The following is a 17,588-nucleotide window of genomic DNA, read 5'->3' as shown; positions in this document are numbered from 1 at the left end:
GTTTTTTTTTTTTCTTGCTTCAAAGATATATATGAACTTTAGTACCATTGTCTAACTTTTCTTTGTTTTTAGATTTAAAATAATAGCTAGATACGATCATACAAAGAAAAAATTTTGGAATAATAGAATATAATTTAAAAGTAAAAACCAAATGTATAAATGGAAATTTTAAACCATTCTGCAAAATTTTGAAATTAGAAAATATTAGCGGGTCAAAATAAGAAAAGAGAAGGTGGAATCGTAATTTTTTAATATATATTTATATAATCGTGCCATTCTGCCTCATAAAATATGAAATGATATTTATAAATATTTCTGATATGATAGAGTACCTACCGCATAAGTCTCCGCATAAGTCTCCACAGTATTCATGCGTGTTTAAAAGTGATACCACATCAAAATATATCTAGTATGCAAAATTTATAAAGATTTTATAAAAATCTTATACTCTAGAATATACATATACGTTACAAGTAATTTATTTACTCTACAAGTAAATTTTGGAGAATTCTGTGCTATATATGGTTAATGCATCTTACCGGAACATACAGGTAAAACCTCAAATTAAGCGAAATGAGAGCAATATAGAAACATCATATATTTGTTTTATTATGTTTTAGAGTAAAATGTATATAAAGGATATTTAGAAATTCCAATTTATCATTAAGGTCATTTTTTGAAAATTCAAACAATGACAGCCGGCCGAAAGAGATTCTGAGAAGCAACCAGCCTTGCCTTCTTCGCAAATTCCAATTATATATTGTCAGTGAATTATATTAGGTTGATTAAACCAGCTGCTTTCATAAGCGCATATATCAAACAAATCTTATCCCGCATTACTTTACGAGTGTCTGGGGAGAAAGCATTTTTTTTCCTCTGTGAGGAGAGAGCATAATATCATAAATTGTTTTTATATTGTTATATAATATATATACCAATATATTATATACCACGTCTAGCCCAATAATATATACCAATGTATTGAGAAAGATGATTCAATTATGAATAATTTTGTGTTTATGTATCCACGTCTGCCCAACTTTTGACCGAAGAGAGAGATTTTACCAATGGGTTGCTTTTTTTAAGATTCAGAAAGCCACCAGTTACCAAAAATCATAATATATAAGTGTGTGTTTTTTGTATGTGTATGTATCTATCTTCAAAGCTATGGATATCTAATTAGGAGCTTGCATTCTCACCATTCCAGTAATTATAGAAACCCAAGAATTGCATCTGTACACTAAATTAGGAAAAAGGGTTAATGTTATACTCATCAATATTCAATATTAATCTTGATCATATATAATCCAAATACATACATATATATATTATATGTATAATTAATGGCTAAAATTTTAATGAACAACATTTGAAATGACCAAACTAGATTAATTATTAGTTCTGATGAGAGTTGAGTTTGTACGTATATACATAAAGACGGAATGAACTTTTGTGTCTTTTTTATTTTTGTCTCATTTTATTTCCCTCTAATAATATAAGCCACGTTAATTAAAATGTCATATAACGTCAATTTAAAAGTCATGACAGTTAAAATATTTTAATTGACGTGAGTTTGTACGTATATACATAAAGACGGAATGAACTTTTGTGTCTTTTTATTTTTGTCTCATTTTATTTCCCTCTAATAATATAAGCCACTTAATTAAAATGTCATATAACGTCAATTTAAAAGTCATGACAGTTAAAATATTTTAATTGACATGACATGATTTTATTAAGAGACATAAAATTAAGAGAACATAAAAAGATACTAGCTAGTAATATTTTTTCTACCTTCCAATGAAGCTGAACTACGTTTGTAATGTAAGCTGCACTCTCATATGCCAGTCTAGCTGCCATCGCAGTCAGCGCTCCCAAATATTTATCGTCGTCCGTAGTAATTTTCTTGTCTAAATCCACTCGCGCATCAAGGTTTCCAACTATGGATGCAGATTTATGTATTGGACTCGGTAACACTACCTTTCCTGCATTTACTTACACAGGCCCTCCATTAATTATTACACATGTTATACAATATATATTTACACATATATAAAAATATGAATTTATATAACTTATATATGAATATGCATGTGCTTTCAAAAAATCAAAATGCACGCGTAATAACGATACTTGGATGCATGAAAAGTTAGTTAATATATACTGCAGGCTAATAATCATTTAGGCTTGCAAGAGGCCAACAGTAATAAAAAGTAGGTATATAATTAAGGTAATATATTAATAGCCAACCTGTGATTAAGTTACGTAAAAGAGGTCAATTAACCCGCCGTTGACCGGTAAAGATTAAGAAACGACTCAAGAAGATCGCCAATCTTAGCCATGGGATCTCTTATTTTAAGTAGGAGCTTCTGCAAGACAGCAGAAGCAATTATCAGAATTCTGAATAAAAGGCTCTCTCTAAGTTTCTGTCCTTCTTCCGAGAACTCAACGAAGGTTATTCTGTGCAAGTTGGAGGAAAACTAAAGACGGATGAACCGAGAGAAACTAGCTTCTTTTGGTTTAATCAGGAGATAATTGCGAAGCTTAAGTCCATTTTGGTAAGCCATGTTTTTTCCTTTTCTTTTCTTTTGTGAAGGGAAGGCAAATTCTTGAATAAATAAAAAATAACCTAAACTAGAAGGGGATTTGTGTGGACAACAAATCCACTGCAACTTTTATAACACTCTCAAACCTTAACTTACGTAACTAAAAGCCCAACCAATTAGACCATATATATATATATATATATATAGAATCTCTTTGGTTGTTTTTCCAAAACCTTGCACCTTCTACAATGCAGCTCCCTCCTTTCATAGATACAAGATGACCATCATTGGGTGCCTATCGGTAGAAAGACTATTCTATATATTCAACATGGACCATGCGTTTCATTATTTATCTATATTTTAACTCTCATGATTTTTTTTTTATATCTGATATATTATGAAATTTTAATTGATGTGACGTGATATTATAAGAATATGAGAGCGACATATAAATAAAGGAAGGACATATCAGCCGATTCCTTTCAGCATACATTTTTTATGAATTAATTAGGTTTATACACTGTTTTACTAATGTATATAGTGCGCTAAGCTATTTCCTTGGAACTGGATGGACTTGTGAAAACGTTTTTCTTCAACGTACGATTTTCTCATACACAAAACATAAATCGGTATAATTACTTTTTTCCGTTAATTAATTAACACGCTAGGACTGTCATATTTAAAAACTGAAAGAAAAAGGAAAGATGTTTTGTCAAAATATTTTACTGGAAAAGTCCAATGAAAATCTTGCACGTTTAAGCACGCCATTGTGAATGTTTGAAAAGTCATTTATTTGACCTACTCCTGAGTCATTAAAATAATTGTTTCTTGAGCTAGATGTTATATGGTTGTTCTTAATTATCTGAATTTCATTTAGGTTTTGATAATTCGTCATGTGGGTAGCGCTATTGCATATATTTAAACAAATTTTATAGAGCACAGTTTGACCTTTAGTCAACTGGTTAGGTAAGATATATTGCTAATAGATGAGCAAATCCTATTTCGTTCATTGTTGCATAACTGACTAATCTCATTGGGTCAAATAATCTTAGAACAAGAAATATCAACGTCACTCTTTTTATCACTCTCTGTATTCATTGTTTGATACGTAAATCCCGTTATCTTATTTTCTATTTAAATAATAATATCATATTAGTAGAATCCATGTGTCAAACAATAAATATAGAGAGTGTCAAACAATAAAAATGATGCTCTAGCATTTCTAATCTTAAAACTAGTTAAGTAATTAGTTCTAGAATGGTATGTTTGTTCTTGGATATTTCTCTTATTAGTGCATTAAAGCCGATGCTAAACGAGTTAGGTAGAGCCGTGGAGGAATTTAGTACTTGAGTAAGGTGGGGACGGTTGTTTGAGGAAAAAAAAAATTAACATAAACCTAGACATAAAAAAAATTTAAACTTTAAAGTGAGGGAGATGTGGATGAATTATATATGAAAAGTTGCGTGATCCCTTGTTTTAATTAAATATAATGATCAGTGATATTTCATTTCCTTTCTTTGTCATATCGTTTCTAATATTAATTCCCACTTTGCAATTAATTTTGTCATAATTTGTCTCTTGTTGCAACAGCTGTAATGCACTAAAAAGTGACAATTAATGCGTAATCGTTTATTATTGCAAGCTATGTGTAGACAGAAATAAAATTATATCGTTATATATATAGTTGAGTTTTCAGAGATTACATTTTATTGATGGTCATCTTCAAATACAGATATTTGATGTCATATAGGAGAAAAGCTTCAGAGTTTGCGTTTGACAGGCTGTCCCTCCGGCAATAGAAAAGCTCTGTACTAGACCAAATAGACGGTTCATCATTTTCGTGGTGACTGGGCTGCGGAGGATCTTGAAATTGAGACAAAGAGTGAGAGAGAGAGAGAGAATTTGTCAAAAAAAAAAAAAATTGTAATAGATTTTGTCGAGAAAAAAATTATTTTGATAGATATAAAAAATATTCTGTCAGAAATTTTTTTCTTATAAGACATCAATATAAAAGATATCATACCATAATATTTTTATGACATAAGTGATAAATTTAAAATTAATGTTAAAAACAAAATAGTATTATCTTTTTTATGACATTCTTAAAAATTTCTTTAATATATCTCCATGAACGTTCTCAAATAGAAAAGAATATTATTAAAAAAAAAAAAAATTAAAAAACGTTTTTTTTTTTTTTTTTTTTTTTTTTTTATATATAAAAGGAGGGGTGAATGTAACAATTTTTAAGTGAGACTCGAACTCTCAATTTATGATCAAACTCTCCACCTAACCAGATTCAGTACTATGCTAAACACCACCTTGTCTACTACCTAACCAATGTTTGCAACAGAACCAAGAACCCGCATGCCAAGTTCATGTACAATACAGAATAACCATACCTTGCCCTTTACCATCTTCGTCCCTTTGGCGAAATTACTAAAGATGACATTTGGTACCTATGGTGCCAAACAGTTCTCTACAAGATCGCCTTAAACTGTCCACTCATGAATCTTCACACACACCTCAATGATCCCAACAATGGGGGATCAACTCTGTGGCAACTCCTGGAAATATTTAATCCACTCATGTGGTGGAGAAAAGAAGTCTCAAGACTCCTCCAGTGATACAAAGTCTGGACCTTCTCCTCAGCAGAAGTTCCACCCATGCATACCATCTTCTTTCTACACCGACCATACCTACTCAACTCAGAGACACAGGGGCTATACACACAACATGAAGTATACACCTGGTATACTGGCTTTGCTTATCCCCAGTCACTTAAGGACATCACAGATCACTTTGTCAAGGTTCTGTGCAGAGAAAATGGACACTAGCCAAAGCCTGCTCTACAGCCAAGTATAAGCTCTGCAATAGCTCCACCCACTGAAATTTATGGACCCTACAACATCTTCACTATCAGCAACAATTGATACTTTGGAGAAGAAGATGCAACAACCTCCGCTGCAGCACCATCATCACAACAAGACACACAGGGCCAGAAAAATTATGACCCAACACTGTTCCAAGATTCTTAGGACCCAGACTATGACTCATCGCCCAGCAAATGCCAGCGACAATGGTATCCTTATGAGCATGGTTCAATGAACTCTGACTCATCAGATTATAGCTCTCACTACAACGGGTCCTTGTAACTGAAGAAGAATGCTTTCCAGCTGTCATCCTTTTACGGAGAGTCACAAAATCTTATCCTAAAATCTTATCTTGTATAAAGCTTATTTGTCTTTTGCGTACTAAGTCAAAAGTTAAGATAATGTGTCTCCCACTTTCCTAAAAGTGGTTCCGTCTTTTGTAAAAATAGTCAACAAGTGGAATAGTGTGTCATCCACTGTGTCACTTTGTCAAAAGTAGTTCTGTCTTTTTTTTTAAAAAAGTTGAAAGATAAATAGTGTAAATGGTAAAGGGCAAGGTATGGTTGTTCTGTATTGTATAGGAACTTGGCATATGGGTTCTTGGTTCTGTTGCAAACATTGGTTGGGTAGTAGAAAAGGTGGTGTTTACCATAGTACTGATCTAGTTAGGTGTGGCTATACTGTCTAGACCGGGGGGAAAACAATGGTCTGGTTTTACAGGGAAGCACAGTGTTGTGTGGATATTGGAAGTCATGAGGATGAGAGGAAAAGTCTTATAAGGGGTGATGACTTGGGTCGGTTTTGATCGAGTTAGGAAATCAAGTCATACTCCAGATACTCTGCTTATCACAGCAGAAAGAGAAAATGAGATCCCAACCATTGTGCAGATCCCCAAGCAACTCTCCTGAGATGAGATCACAAAGCTTATGCCTCTGAAATGGTTCACCAACTATGAAAAGCTACACCAGAACCATAAGCCCATGAGTTTCTAAAATTCCCTTCCTCCTTTATGAAATTATGAGTTCTCTTCCTTATATCATAACTGTTCTCCTCCTAACTAGTATGCTCTGTGCTTGCCTGCACATCAGAAAGTTTAAGCCTAAGATCCTTGCTACGATCTCCATGACCATGAGTGATAAGCATCTGTGGCACTAAAGGTCAAAAGTCAGAATGGACGCAGTGGCTATACAGTGCATAGGGTCCTTGCACTATTCCACTTGTTGACTATTTTTACAAAAGACAGAACCACTATTAGGAAAGTGGGAGACACATTATCTTAACTTTTGACTTATTACGCAAAAGACAAATAAGCTTTATACAAGATAAGATTTTAGGATAAAATTTTGTGACTCTCCATAAAAGGATGACAGCTGGAGAGCATTCTTCTTCAGCTACGGGAACCTGTTGTAGTGAGAGCCCAAAATGGAGATGAGTGTGGCCTTCAGCAAGCCATTGGGTAACAAGTTCTTTTAGAATCTCAAGATCAATATATTGTTCTTGAGAGGTGCTGGGGATGAGACACTTATCAAGCCTAGAGGACTGGGCATATTCTTTAACAGTAGGTCTAGTATTGGAGATAAGCTGTCTAATGGTACGTCGGTGTCTTTTGAAAATATTGTACGAACTTAACAAGGGAGGGACATACTCTTCTACTATAGTAGTTTCAGGAATATAGGAGTATTCTACTAAGTTCTCTATTTTTGAAGAAAGGGATCTTTTACAGGAACTAGGAATAGTAATAATAGAGGAGGATAATCTAACTGGTTCTAAGGATTGAGTTGATTTCTGGGTAGGAGCATCCATAGTGTATGGTGTTTCTCCTCTTACTCTTCTTCCTTCCTATTCTTATATCATAATCTTCTCATTCTTCACAGGACTCCTGTGAAGTTGCCGAGCCCATGTTTAGGCTTTGATACCATCACTGGCCGAGAGCTCCAAAAACCATAAACAAAAAGGACCTTGTGCACTATATAGCCACTGCGTCCATTCTGACTTTAGACTGCCACGTCTTTTCCTTCTGAAGAACCGGAATTTTCTCCCTTCTTTTTTGTTGAACTTCTTAGGTCTGCAAGACCGTCTTGGAGAGTGGAGGGGCTTACAATCAAGTTGGTCCCTCACTCATCACATTAAATACATTTTGGATAAGAGTTAATTAGATATCAGTTTTCAAGCAAATATATATAAATATATATATGTTTTGTTTGTACTTCATCAATTAATATCGATTGTTAATGCCACCAATCTCACTAGCTGTCGAGGTTGGACAGGGAATTTTGGACATTGTCTGTTAGTTTATTTATTTATTTCTTTTTTTAGGGTCCAACCTTAATTTTTTTTTCTTTTCTTTAGAACTTAAGGCACATGCCCCCTGATTTTTGGTTTTTCAACTTTCACTCTATAGAGTTTTAAAATTTTTTTAAATGCCCCCCTCAAAAAGATATAAAATCTTGGCTCCGCCACCGGACAGTTATATCCCACCTTCCCCACCCCACCAACCCCACATGTTTTTATTCATTCCCCCCCCCCCCCCCCCCCAAAAAAAAAAAAAAAAAAAAAAAAAAAAACTATACCGTACATTGATTCTGTTTGACATAAAAAGTTAAGCTTTTATCATTTGAACTTTATCAATAAGGGGATATTTATGTTAGAACGGGCTATTTAAGTTCACTAGTGGAACAAGTTGTGTCGGGCCGTTATAACAAACTTACATGGTCCAAAAGACATTATTGCTTCAGTTTGCCTTTTCAAGTCTCCACATAAGATTACACAATTTTATTTTTTTTAAATATTCAAAATCCTCACTTCTTCTTCTTCTTCTTCCCAAAATTTATTCATGATTACCTCCACATAGCCAAATCCTTCTGTAAAACATATACCCATTTCAACAAAAAACGTTAAACCTACAACAACAAAAAAAAAAAAAAAACTTTTTTTCTTTTACCTGGACCAATTACTCATTAAGTTTTCTCAAAGAAAGAAAGAAGAAGCAAGGAAAGGCAAAGCAAGTTGGGTCCTCTCGAACATAAATCCAACTCAATTTATTTTTATCTTTATTTTTTCTCTTTTGCTAATAAGTGCATTTAATTCAACCAGAGGCAAGAAAAGATCTCAAAAGGAGAGTAAAATGCCTAGTAACAGATCGACAAGAGAACCCTAACTTCTGCAACAACGAGTAAATAAATTCATCAAACTTGTACGACAAAAACAACAGAAAAATATAAACCGCGTACGTTCAATTTCAGCATAGCCACCGGACCCACTTAATCACTTAACTCAGTGTTTTAGTTTTGTGTCATTCTTCAATAATTCCATTATTCTTAAATCGATATTTAATACGAAAAACTGATGGCACAAATCTTATATGTGTTTAAATTTCTATGCTCTTACAGTGAGATAACATTCCTTTAGATTTCTCTAAATTTTGAAAGTCTGCCGGTGAAAATTAAAATGCGTGAAGGTTGATTTTCATATGTAAAAGTAAAAATGACAATAAATAAATTATGCAAAATTAAGCATATATCATTTTGAACTCCACGACTCACCAAATTATCCGTGGGGTCCATTTTATTTATAAGAAAAAGATTTATATCTACAAAATTCAACCTACAAGGCGCACCAACCAAACACCCAAAAGTTGCTTTTTGAAATGCAAGAAATCCAAAATAGCGCTTAACAATTTATTACATGAGCAGAAACCAACATGGATTATTTAAGAAGTTGCTACAAACGGCAACAGTGACCATAGATAGTCATATTTCACATGATATTCGGGAATCTCAGCAGGGTAATTAATTATATCAAGGCTGTATGAGTACTTTGATTGGTTCATCATATTCATAATCATCATCAGGGCCGTTAAGTGCAGGCACGGATCCCAAGCGGGTAAGATTGACATAATCTTGAGGGCCATGAGCTGATAATCCTGGAACCAATATACCAAACAACCTATACAATATCTGAAACCAGCCCTCCTTATAGTCCGGACCATATTTATGTGGGTTTATGAAGCTCCTAATCAACTCCCACAACGCGTTCAGAAGCTTCGGAAAGTACCATATCAAAGAGAAGTAGTTCTTGTCTGGCGCATCCTCAAGAACCTGAAATTATATTTATTATGTATCTCATAATTAGAAACTTATGTACAATATTATATAAACCAAATTTTGCATCGATTATTATCTTGTGACTTAGATTTGAACTTCATGATTTATCCTAAATTTTTGACATGTAAGACAATATCCCAAGGAAAGAAGAGACTTTAATTAATTACCTTCCCCTTGTAGAGGCTGTTGAAGAAGAGGCATTTCCCAAAGTGCTTGTACAAGAAACTGTTGTCATCAAAAGGGATCCTCGGCACCAAGTCGAAGGAGTAAACATACCTATTGTAACTCAAATTGTACTTTGACAGTTTCTGTTCCATGTAGGTCCCAAACTGTTCGTCCCCAACCCTAGGCTGTCCATAAGTGTAAACACCCTGCAACTTTCCGAGCAAATCAGCCTCGCCGTGCATTGCCAGCGCCGCCGCGAACATCACCGACAACGCGCCACCCAAGCTGTGACCCGTCACTATAAACTTGGCCTTGGGGTTGAGTAGCAGTATACCCTTGAGCAGCTTTACGATCTCATAGTAAGCATAGGGTTTCAAATCAATACCATCTTTATTTTGTTCTAATAGCTGGGACGGCATGGTGTTGTCGTTTTGAATTATGCCGAGAGCTTTGGCGAAGCCACGGTGGACCTTTCCGACGTTCTCGATCTCGTAATACGAGAGATCGATGTCGGTGCTCCACCCATCTGCGCTGAACGGATCGGTGCCTCTGAAGGCCACGACTACCAGTTTGGCGTTGAACTTTGCGTCTTGAAACAGGAAAACTGGTGTTGAAAATGTTCCGAGATAATCTGCGCGGAAGCATGGAACAAGGGTTTAGGGTCTACTTTGTCATCATGCATTTGGAGGGTATAAAAATGATCTTAGAATATTGGGTATAAAAATAAAATTTAAATGTATAAATAAAAAGTTTTCAACTTCTTAGCTTAAGATTGAAACTAGAAAAATTTAACGGGAAAAACATAAAAAGGGGTGTGATTTAAAAAAAGAAAAAGAAAAAGAAATATAAATGGAGCCACTTGGGCCTCAAACATGCTACATCCCGGATAATATGTTTATGTTGTGATTCGATATTCATAAATATTGTCGATATGATAGAGTAATTACCACATAAGTCTCCATATAATTAAAAAGTTTATAAAGTAGTTTTTTATTCTTTTTTCTAATCAACAAATAGTGATAAAAATTAATTGTAATGGTGCATTAAATTACTAATTTTTATCTTTTACTCTTTGTTTCTCAGTTCTTTAATTAAATTACAGGCGTTGAAAGAAAATTTTCTTATAAGAAAGACAAAAAAAAAAAAAAAAAACTATGATGTACATCTATTGAGTTTTTCAAATGTTTATGAGGAAATTGTATCGATAATACTATGTTTTATCGAACAAACCAAAATTGCATTATAAGTACACAAAACTATAGAATTTAATAAAAATCTAACAACATGAAATATGCTTTATACTCCTACCGATAATTATTTTTTACTAAAACTAATTTTCACTGTAGAACTGTTTAGATTTCTGTGAAGAGATATAATATACCCTACCTGTACGTATTGCACAGCTCTACACTGTTAGATTACATTAAAATCGTATCATTAAAAAAAACATATAAATTTAAAAAAACTTGATGAAGATCACAAGGATTAAAACTACATATAGCATTGGTTGGGCTATTTTTTTAACTGCTAAAAAATTCTCCCAGAACTGTTCACTGTATTATATATTCTTAGTTATGTTGATAACATTCCTTCCTAATTTGGATTATATTGAAGTGTTCCTATTGGACCAATCAGATTCAAGCAGCGGTATCAATACTTTTAATTTTTGGGTCTTGCCGGTTAAGTGATCATGTCATTAAAATCTGACGACAATTATTGGTTTATGATTTCTTAGTTTATTAAAAGACAAAAAAAAAAAAAACTGAGTAACAATTATTTTAGACATAATTCAGATAGTTATGGCCGGCAGAAAGAGATCTTTTATAATCAATAAATTCCAATTATTGTCAGTAAATATTATGTATAACAGTTTTTTAAATCAGGTTATTTCAATTGATAAAATCAGGTTTAATCAGCATATATATCGAAAAGCGATCTTATCCAACATTATTTTATGTGTGTGAGGTGAGAATATTGCAACATAAACTGTCTTGGTATCGGAATATATACTGAGAAAGAGGATTTAATACGATTTTTGTATGTTCATGCATGCACGTCTGCCCAACTTTGGTCGAAGAGAGAAATTTTACCAGTGGCCGGGGTGCTTTCTGTTAAGCTTCAGAAAGCCACCACTTACCAAAAGTCATGTTTTCTATATAATATATATGTGTGTATTTTCAAAGCTATGGTTATCTAATTAGGTAGCCTTGCATTCTCACCATTCCAGTAATTATAGAACCCCAAGAATTGCATCTGCAGACAAAATTAGGGAAAGGTATTAATTTCTTCATCATAAATTTAACATATCAATATATGATATATACAAATGGCTGAAATTTTAATGGGCCAAGCATTTTGAACTGACCAAGGAATTAATTACCCTCCGCCGAGTTGAGTTCGTGTGTGTGTGTGTCTCTCTCTCTCTCTCTATATATATATATATATAAAGTAGTAATATTAATTGTTTACCTTCCAATGAAACTGAACTACGTTTGTAACGTAGGCTGCACTCTCATATGCCAGTTTAGCAGCCATCATAGTTAGCGCTCCCAAATATTTATCGTCGTCCGTAGTAATGTTCTTGTCTAAATCCACTCGCGTATCAAGGTTTCCAATCACGGATGCAGATTGTATTGGAGTCGGCAACACCACCTTTCCTGCATTTACACAGCCCCCTCCAATAATTACACATGTTATGCTTATATAATGTGTATTTACATGCATCTATACAAATTATATGAATTTATATTACTTATATTAAAAATGAAAGTGCATACGTATTAACGAGATATGGATATTGCATGAAAAGTCAATACACACATATAATATGTATTATATATTTATATAAATATATATATATATATTTATATATTGGCTGTCATTTAGCTCGCAAGACGCGAACAAGAGTAATTTGGGCCCAATTAGGGAACTAATAATAAGAGCCAACCTGTGGTTAAGTTACGCAAGAGTGCAATTAAGCCGCCGTTGGCTGTTATAATATTAAGAAGCGATTCAAGAAGATCACCAACTTTAGCCATGGGAACTCTTATTTTAAGTAGGAGCTTCTGCACGAAAGCGGAAGCGGTTATGATAAGTCTGAACAAAAGGCTCTCTCTAAGTTTCTGCCCTTCTTCTTCCGAGAACTCAATGAAGCTTATTCTGTTCGAGTTAGGGGAAAACAAGAGACGGATAAACTGAAGGAAACTAGCTTCTTTTGGTTTAATCAATAGATAATTTCGAAGCTTAAGTCCCTTTTGGTAAGCCATTTTTTTTTTTTTTTTTTTTGTAAAGCAGAAAGGAAAATTTGTGAACAAATTAATAAAAGATGAAGGAAAGTAGCAGGGAAATTGTGTAGATATAGGAAAACCACACTCAAAATCCTTAGGTACCCAAAAACCCAACCAATTAGACCATATGTAGGATCTCTTTGGTTGTTTTTCCAAACCCTTGCACCTTCTACAATGCAGCTCCCTCCTTTTTATAGATACAAAGGTGATGATAGTTGGTGGCTATTGATATTGGTAAAAAGATTATTCTATTCAGCATGTGTATTTTATGATATTAATTATTGCTTATACACTGTTTTACTAATATAGCTAGTACGGTACACTATTTCCTGTTTGGAAGTAGATAGCTTGTGAAAAACGTGTTTATTCAATGATATCTCCTACGGACGTAAGAGATGAGGAGATTATTAGCCGCAGAAAAAGAAGAAAATATTGTAATTGTAGCAGGCACAGTGTAACGGTAATTTTACGTTTATGATTATTTTTAATACAAATATTAATACTTATTCTATATTTGATACTAAAAAATATGACAGAATATGTTATTTTTATTTGTGCTTTAATGTATTGGAGAGTGTTTTTGCATTCAAAATGCCATAATCATTCGCTTTAAAAGTTGTGAAAATAAACTTTTATTTTTAAAATAATATGAAAATACAAAAGTTATAATGATTACATTAAAAAGTAAATATATCAATAAATAGCAATTAAATGTTAAATTTATCATGTGCTATATTTGGTGAGAAATTTACAGTACAAAAAGCCATAATCATTCGCTTTAAAAGTTGTGAAAATAAATTTTTATTTTTAAAATAATATGAAAATACAAAAGTTACAATGATTACATTAAAAAGTAAATATATCAATCAATAGCAATCAAATGTCAAATTTATTATGTGCTATACTTGGTGAGAAATTTACTACAAATTATAGCATATGACAAATTCGACACAACAAATAGCATTGCATTGGAGAGTTCATTTTTGCACTCAAATGCTAAATTTCTAATTAGCACATCAATTATAAGACCATCTCCAACACAAATGTTAATGTCAATTGTATATTTCACGGCCAAAAATATGATATGATCGCTTATTTTCATTTGTGTTCCAATGTATAATACTATTTGAAATGTTAAATCTACATTTTCTCATAATCATTAAGTCTTAAAAGTTGTAAAAGTAAACTTTTATTTTTAAAATAATTTAAAAATGTAAAAATAACAATGATAACATGTGAGAATAAACATTTTAATCAATGACAATCAAATGGCAAATTATAAATTTACTATATGCTATATTTGGTGAGAAATTTACCACACATCATAACTTATATGGCAAAATTAACATTGATTTTTTACACTCAAATGCTAATTTACAATTTACATATTATTATAACATTATGTTCTTAATATTATGTGAGAGATACTCTAAATGTCTTCATTATAAAGTTTATAGTTCAGATTCCCCACCTGAAGCTCAAAAATTAAATTTTTTTTTTTTAAATTTAATTAATCAATGAGTAAAGAAGTGTATTTAGGCTAGCTAGGAGAGGCTGGCCCATCTCACGCGGTTTTCGAGTGGCCCACTATATTAACGTCGCAATAGAAGTCAAATACTCCAACTGCTAGCTACCCACATGGGAGAAGGTACTCATCATAATGGTAATGAGGCCCGCTAGCTATGCATGTCGACGTGCGTCTCCCATCATAGGATGGCTTATAAATATGATTTGTTTATATGCTAGCCAGTAACAGTGCACAAATATAATGCACATCTGATCCGGATTTATTTTTGGACTAATTATATCCAAAATGATATATGGTTAATATTATTTCTCATATACAAAACTTAAATTTTTCTTCCAAAAAAAAAAAAAAAACTTAAATCAGTATTATTACTTTTTTCCCCTACTAATTAATTATCTATCACGCAAGACAATCAAATTAAAAAGTGAAAAAGAAAGACATTCTGTCGTTTCCATATTTGCTTTGGCTAAAAAATTGACGCACTTGGGTGCCATTCGTGAATTATTAAAATAATTGTTTCTTGAGCTAGAGGTGGTATAGTTGTGCTTAATTAACTGAATCTCTTTAGATCTTGATAATGCATCATGTGGGTGGCTCTAGTATACATTTAAACACAAATCATATAAACTACAGTACGGTTTGACTACCTGGTGCAGTTCATTGTCTTAGAATTTTAAGGTTAAGTATCATGTAATTATTAGTCTCGAGGACAAAACAACTGGTTAGTCAGATCAGATATTGCTAATGAGCAATCCTATTTTGCCATTGTTTCGATAACCGACTAATCTCGCGGGGTTAGATAATTTATTATTATTATTATTATTATTATTCAACTGTTTTGCCATTGTTTTCTTTTTCTTTTTCTTTTTTCTTTTTTTACTTTTACTTTTCAAAAGAAATACAAAGCTCTCTCCTCACGTCTATTGCCACCTACCTCCTTTTTTTTTATTTTTACTTTTTTGCTTTTATGCTCTTATGAATTTTTGCCTTATTTTTTTTTTTTTTTTGCTTTTTTGCTTTTTTTTTTTTGTGTGCAAAATCTCTCTTTCTCCCATGCCGTTTCATTTTTTTTTTTTTTTTGCTTTGTTTCTTTCTTGCCTTCCTTCATTAGTTGGTCCATAATTATTTTTAGTTTACATTTTTTTCCTTCATTTATGATTCTTATCATTTTTTGCCCCTTTTTTGCATTTCCTACGTTCTATCTTATATATTTTCAAACCCACTTCAGTAAATTATTCTTCTAATTTCTCAGTTAAAATATTTCTTACCAATATATCTAATTATCTAACTATTATAGAAGCCGTGAATGCAAAACTCTCTCCTTTTCCCATGTAGTTAAAATATTTCTTACAAGTACCTAAAAATATAGATATATTTCTTACAAATATTTTCCTACAAGTACATTTCTTACCATCCTCTGTATATTTTACGTTACATGTGTTTGATAAATTTTTTGCTCTTTTTTACTCCACTGAAATTATTTTTCTAGAATACATCCTTAATCAAACATTTTTCTCATTCTCATGTTCACCCTAATTAGTTTTCTATTAATTAGTTTTTAAATATGTTCTGAAAAAAACTACTGAAATAATTATTATCAAATATGCCTTTACTTCAACATATTTTTCTTTTTCATACGTACACATTATTTGGTTTTCTATTGGATATGTCTCCAGATCAAAGTATTTCCTTTAGAATGTTCTATTTTATTGTTTGTGAAAATATAATATTTGACAGAAACACATGTTGTGATTGAAAGGACACATTTTGATACATCAATTGTTTTCTTTTCAAATCTAATATTTGTAAATATTGTGTCTCATCAACAACTATACATCAATTAATTAATTGTTTTTTAATCTCTTGTAGTATTGTGTGTTAAAATCAAAATGAACCACACACGGCAACATGTACTCAATATGTCTCCAAAACTAGTATATATATAATGTACAAAACTAGTATATATATATATGAATTGTCTCTAGTCAGGCACTTGGAAAGTGCCTGACCAGTCAGGTACTTGTATAATCATATATAAATTGTGTATATTTATACGTAAATTATGTATATTTACTTGTAAAGTCTTGTATATTTAGTAAAGTCTTGTATATTTAACATGAAATACAACAAATCAGTCAATATACATATTTTCATACTATGTGTTCACTAATTGCTATAAAAAAAACATATTTTGAGAATTAATATACATTGTCGTTTCTTATAACTTAACCTACATGATTTATATGTAAATATACACGATTTACATGTAAATATACACGATTGCACAATTATACAAGTGCCATGTAAATATACACAACTTACCTGTAAATATACACAACTTACTGTAAATATACACACTTCATACAAAAATGTACAAGTGCCGTTCTGGTCAGGCACTTTTCCTATATATATATATATATATATATATAATGTACTAAATGATAGGGCCCTATTTTTTATTTTTAAGGTTAACTGAGTATATTTCTAACCATGTTAGTTGTCTGACCTTCACGAGTTGTTAACTTTATTACTTATCCCAACTTTTCAATCCATATATGATTAATCCACTCATTATTTTATACAGGGAGCATGCACCCACTAAAAATAATCAAAGAAATCCCCTTAAAAAAATATAATCAAAGAAACCGAAGCATTATTAATTCCCTTTTGAATCTCGTCATTTTCTTCTACATTTTTTCCCAATATGAAAATGTTGGGTTGAAGAAGATGAAAAGTTGTTGCTTTTGATATGTGAAATTGACTCGTGTCTGTGCTCTTATTCTTGTTCCGTTATATATCGTTTTAATAATATTACACCACATCAAAATAAATGCCACGCTAATTTAGAATTTCATTTCACATCAGTTAAAAAATTATAACAGTTAAAATATTTTAACTGACATGACATAGTCTATTTAGAGGATACAAAAGGAGATAAGAATAAGAGGATGTGCGAGCTCAATCCCTTCTCGTAGTAGCAATAAATCGGTGGTGAGTAGTAATAAAATGAAAAATAATTATCAGTCATTATGCTTCAATTTTGTAAGAGTGAGATTATATGTGACAAGAGAAGAATAAAAAGAACGAGA

General features: G+C 32.2%; 1 protein-coding gene across 1 annotated transcript; it reads right to left on the bottom strand.

The window, feature by feature from the left end:
* Positions 1–9,072: 9,072 nt before the first annotated feature.
* LOC21392875 lies at positions 9,073–13,122 on the bottom strand. The gene is made up of 5 exons (XM_010113882.2): positions 12,632–13,122; positions 12,154–12,341; positions 11,904–11,937; positions 9,687–10,315; positions 9,073–9,513 (listed from the first exon to the last, which is right to left on the bottom strand). Exons 1-5 carry the CDS (start codon positions 12,948–12,950, stop codon positions 9,214–9,216), a joined length of 1,470 nt encoding a protein of 489 aa, XP_010112184.1. The 5' UTR covers positions 12,951–13,122; the 3' UTR covers positions 9,073–9,213.
* Between the last annotated feature and the right edge of the window lie 4,466 nt (positions 13,123–17,588).

The sequence above is a fragment of the Morus notabilis genome, unplaced genomic scaffold (assembly GCF_000414095.1).
Source record: "Morus notabilis unplaced genomic scaffold, ASM41409v2 Scaffold2216, whole genome shotgun sequence".
Classification (NCBI taxonomy): domain Eukaryota; kingdom Viridiplantae; phylum Streptophyta; class Magnoliopsida; order Rosales; family Moraceae; genus Morus; species Morus notabilis.
The sequence above is the reverse complement of the archived record's forward strand: the minus strand, read 5'-3'. Positions and strand labels throughout refer to the sequence as shown.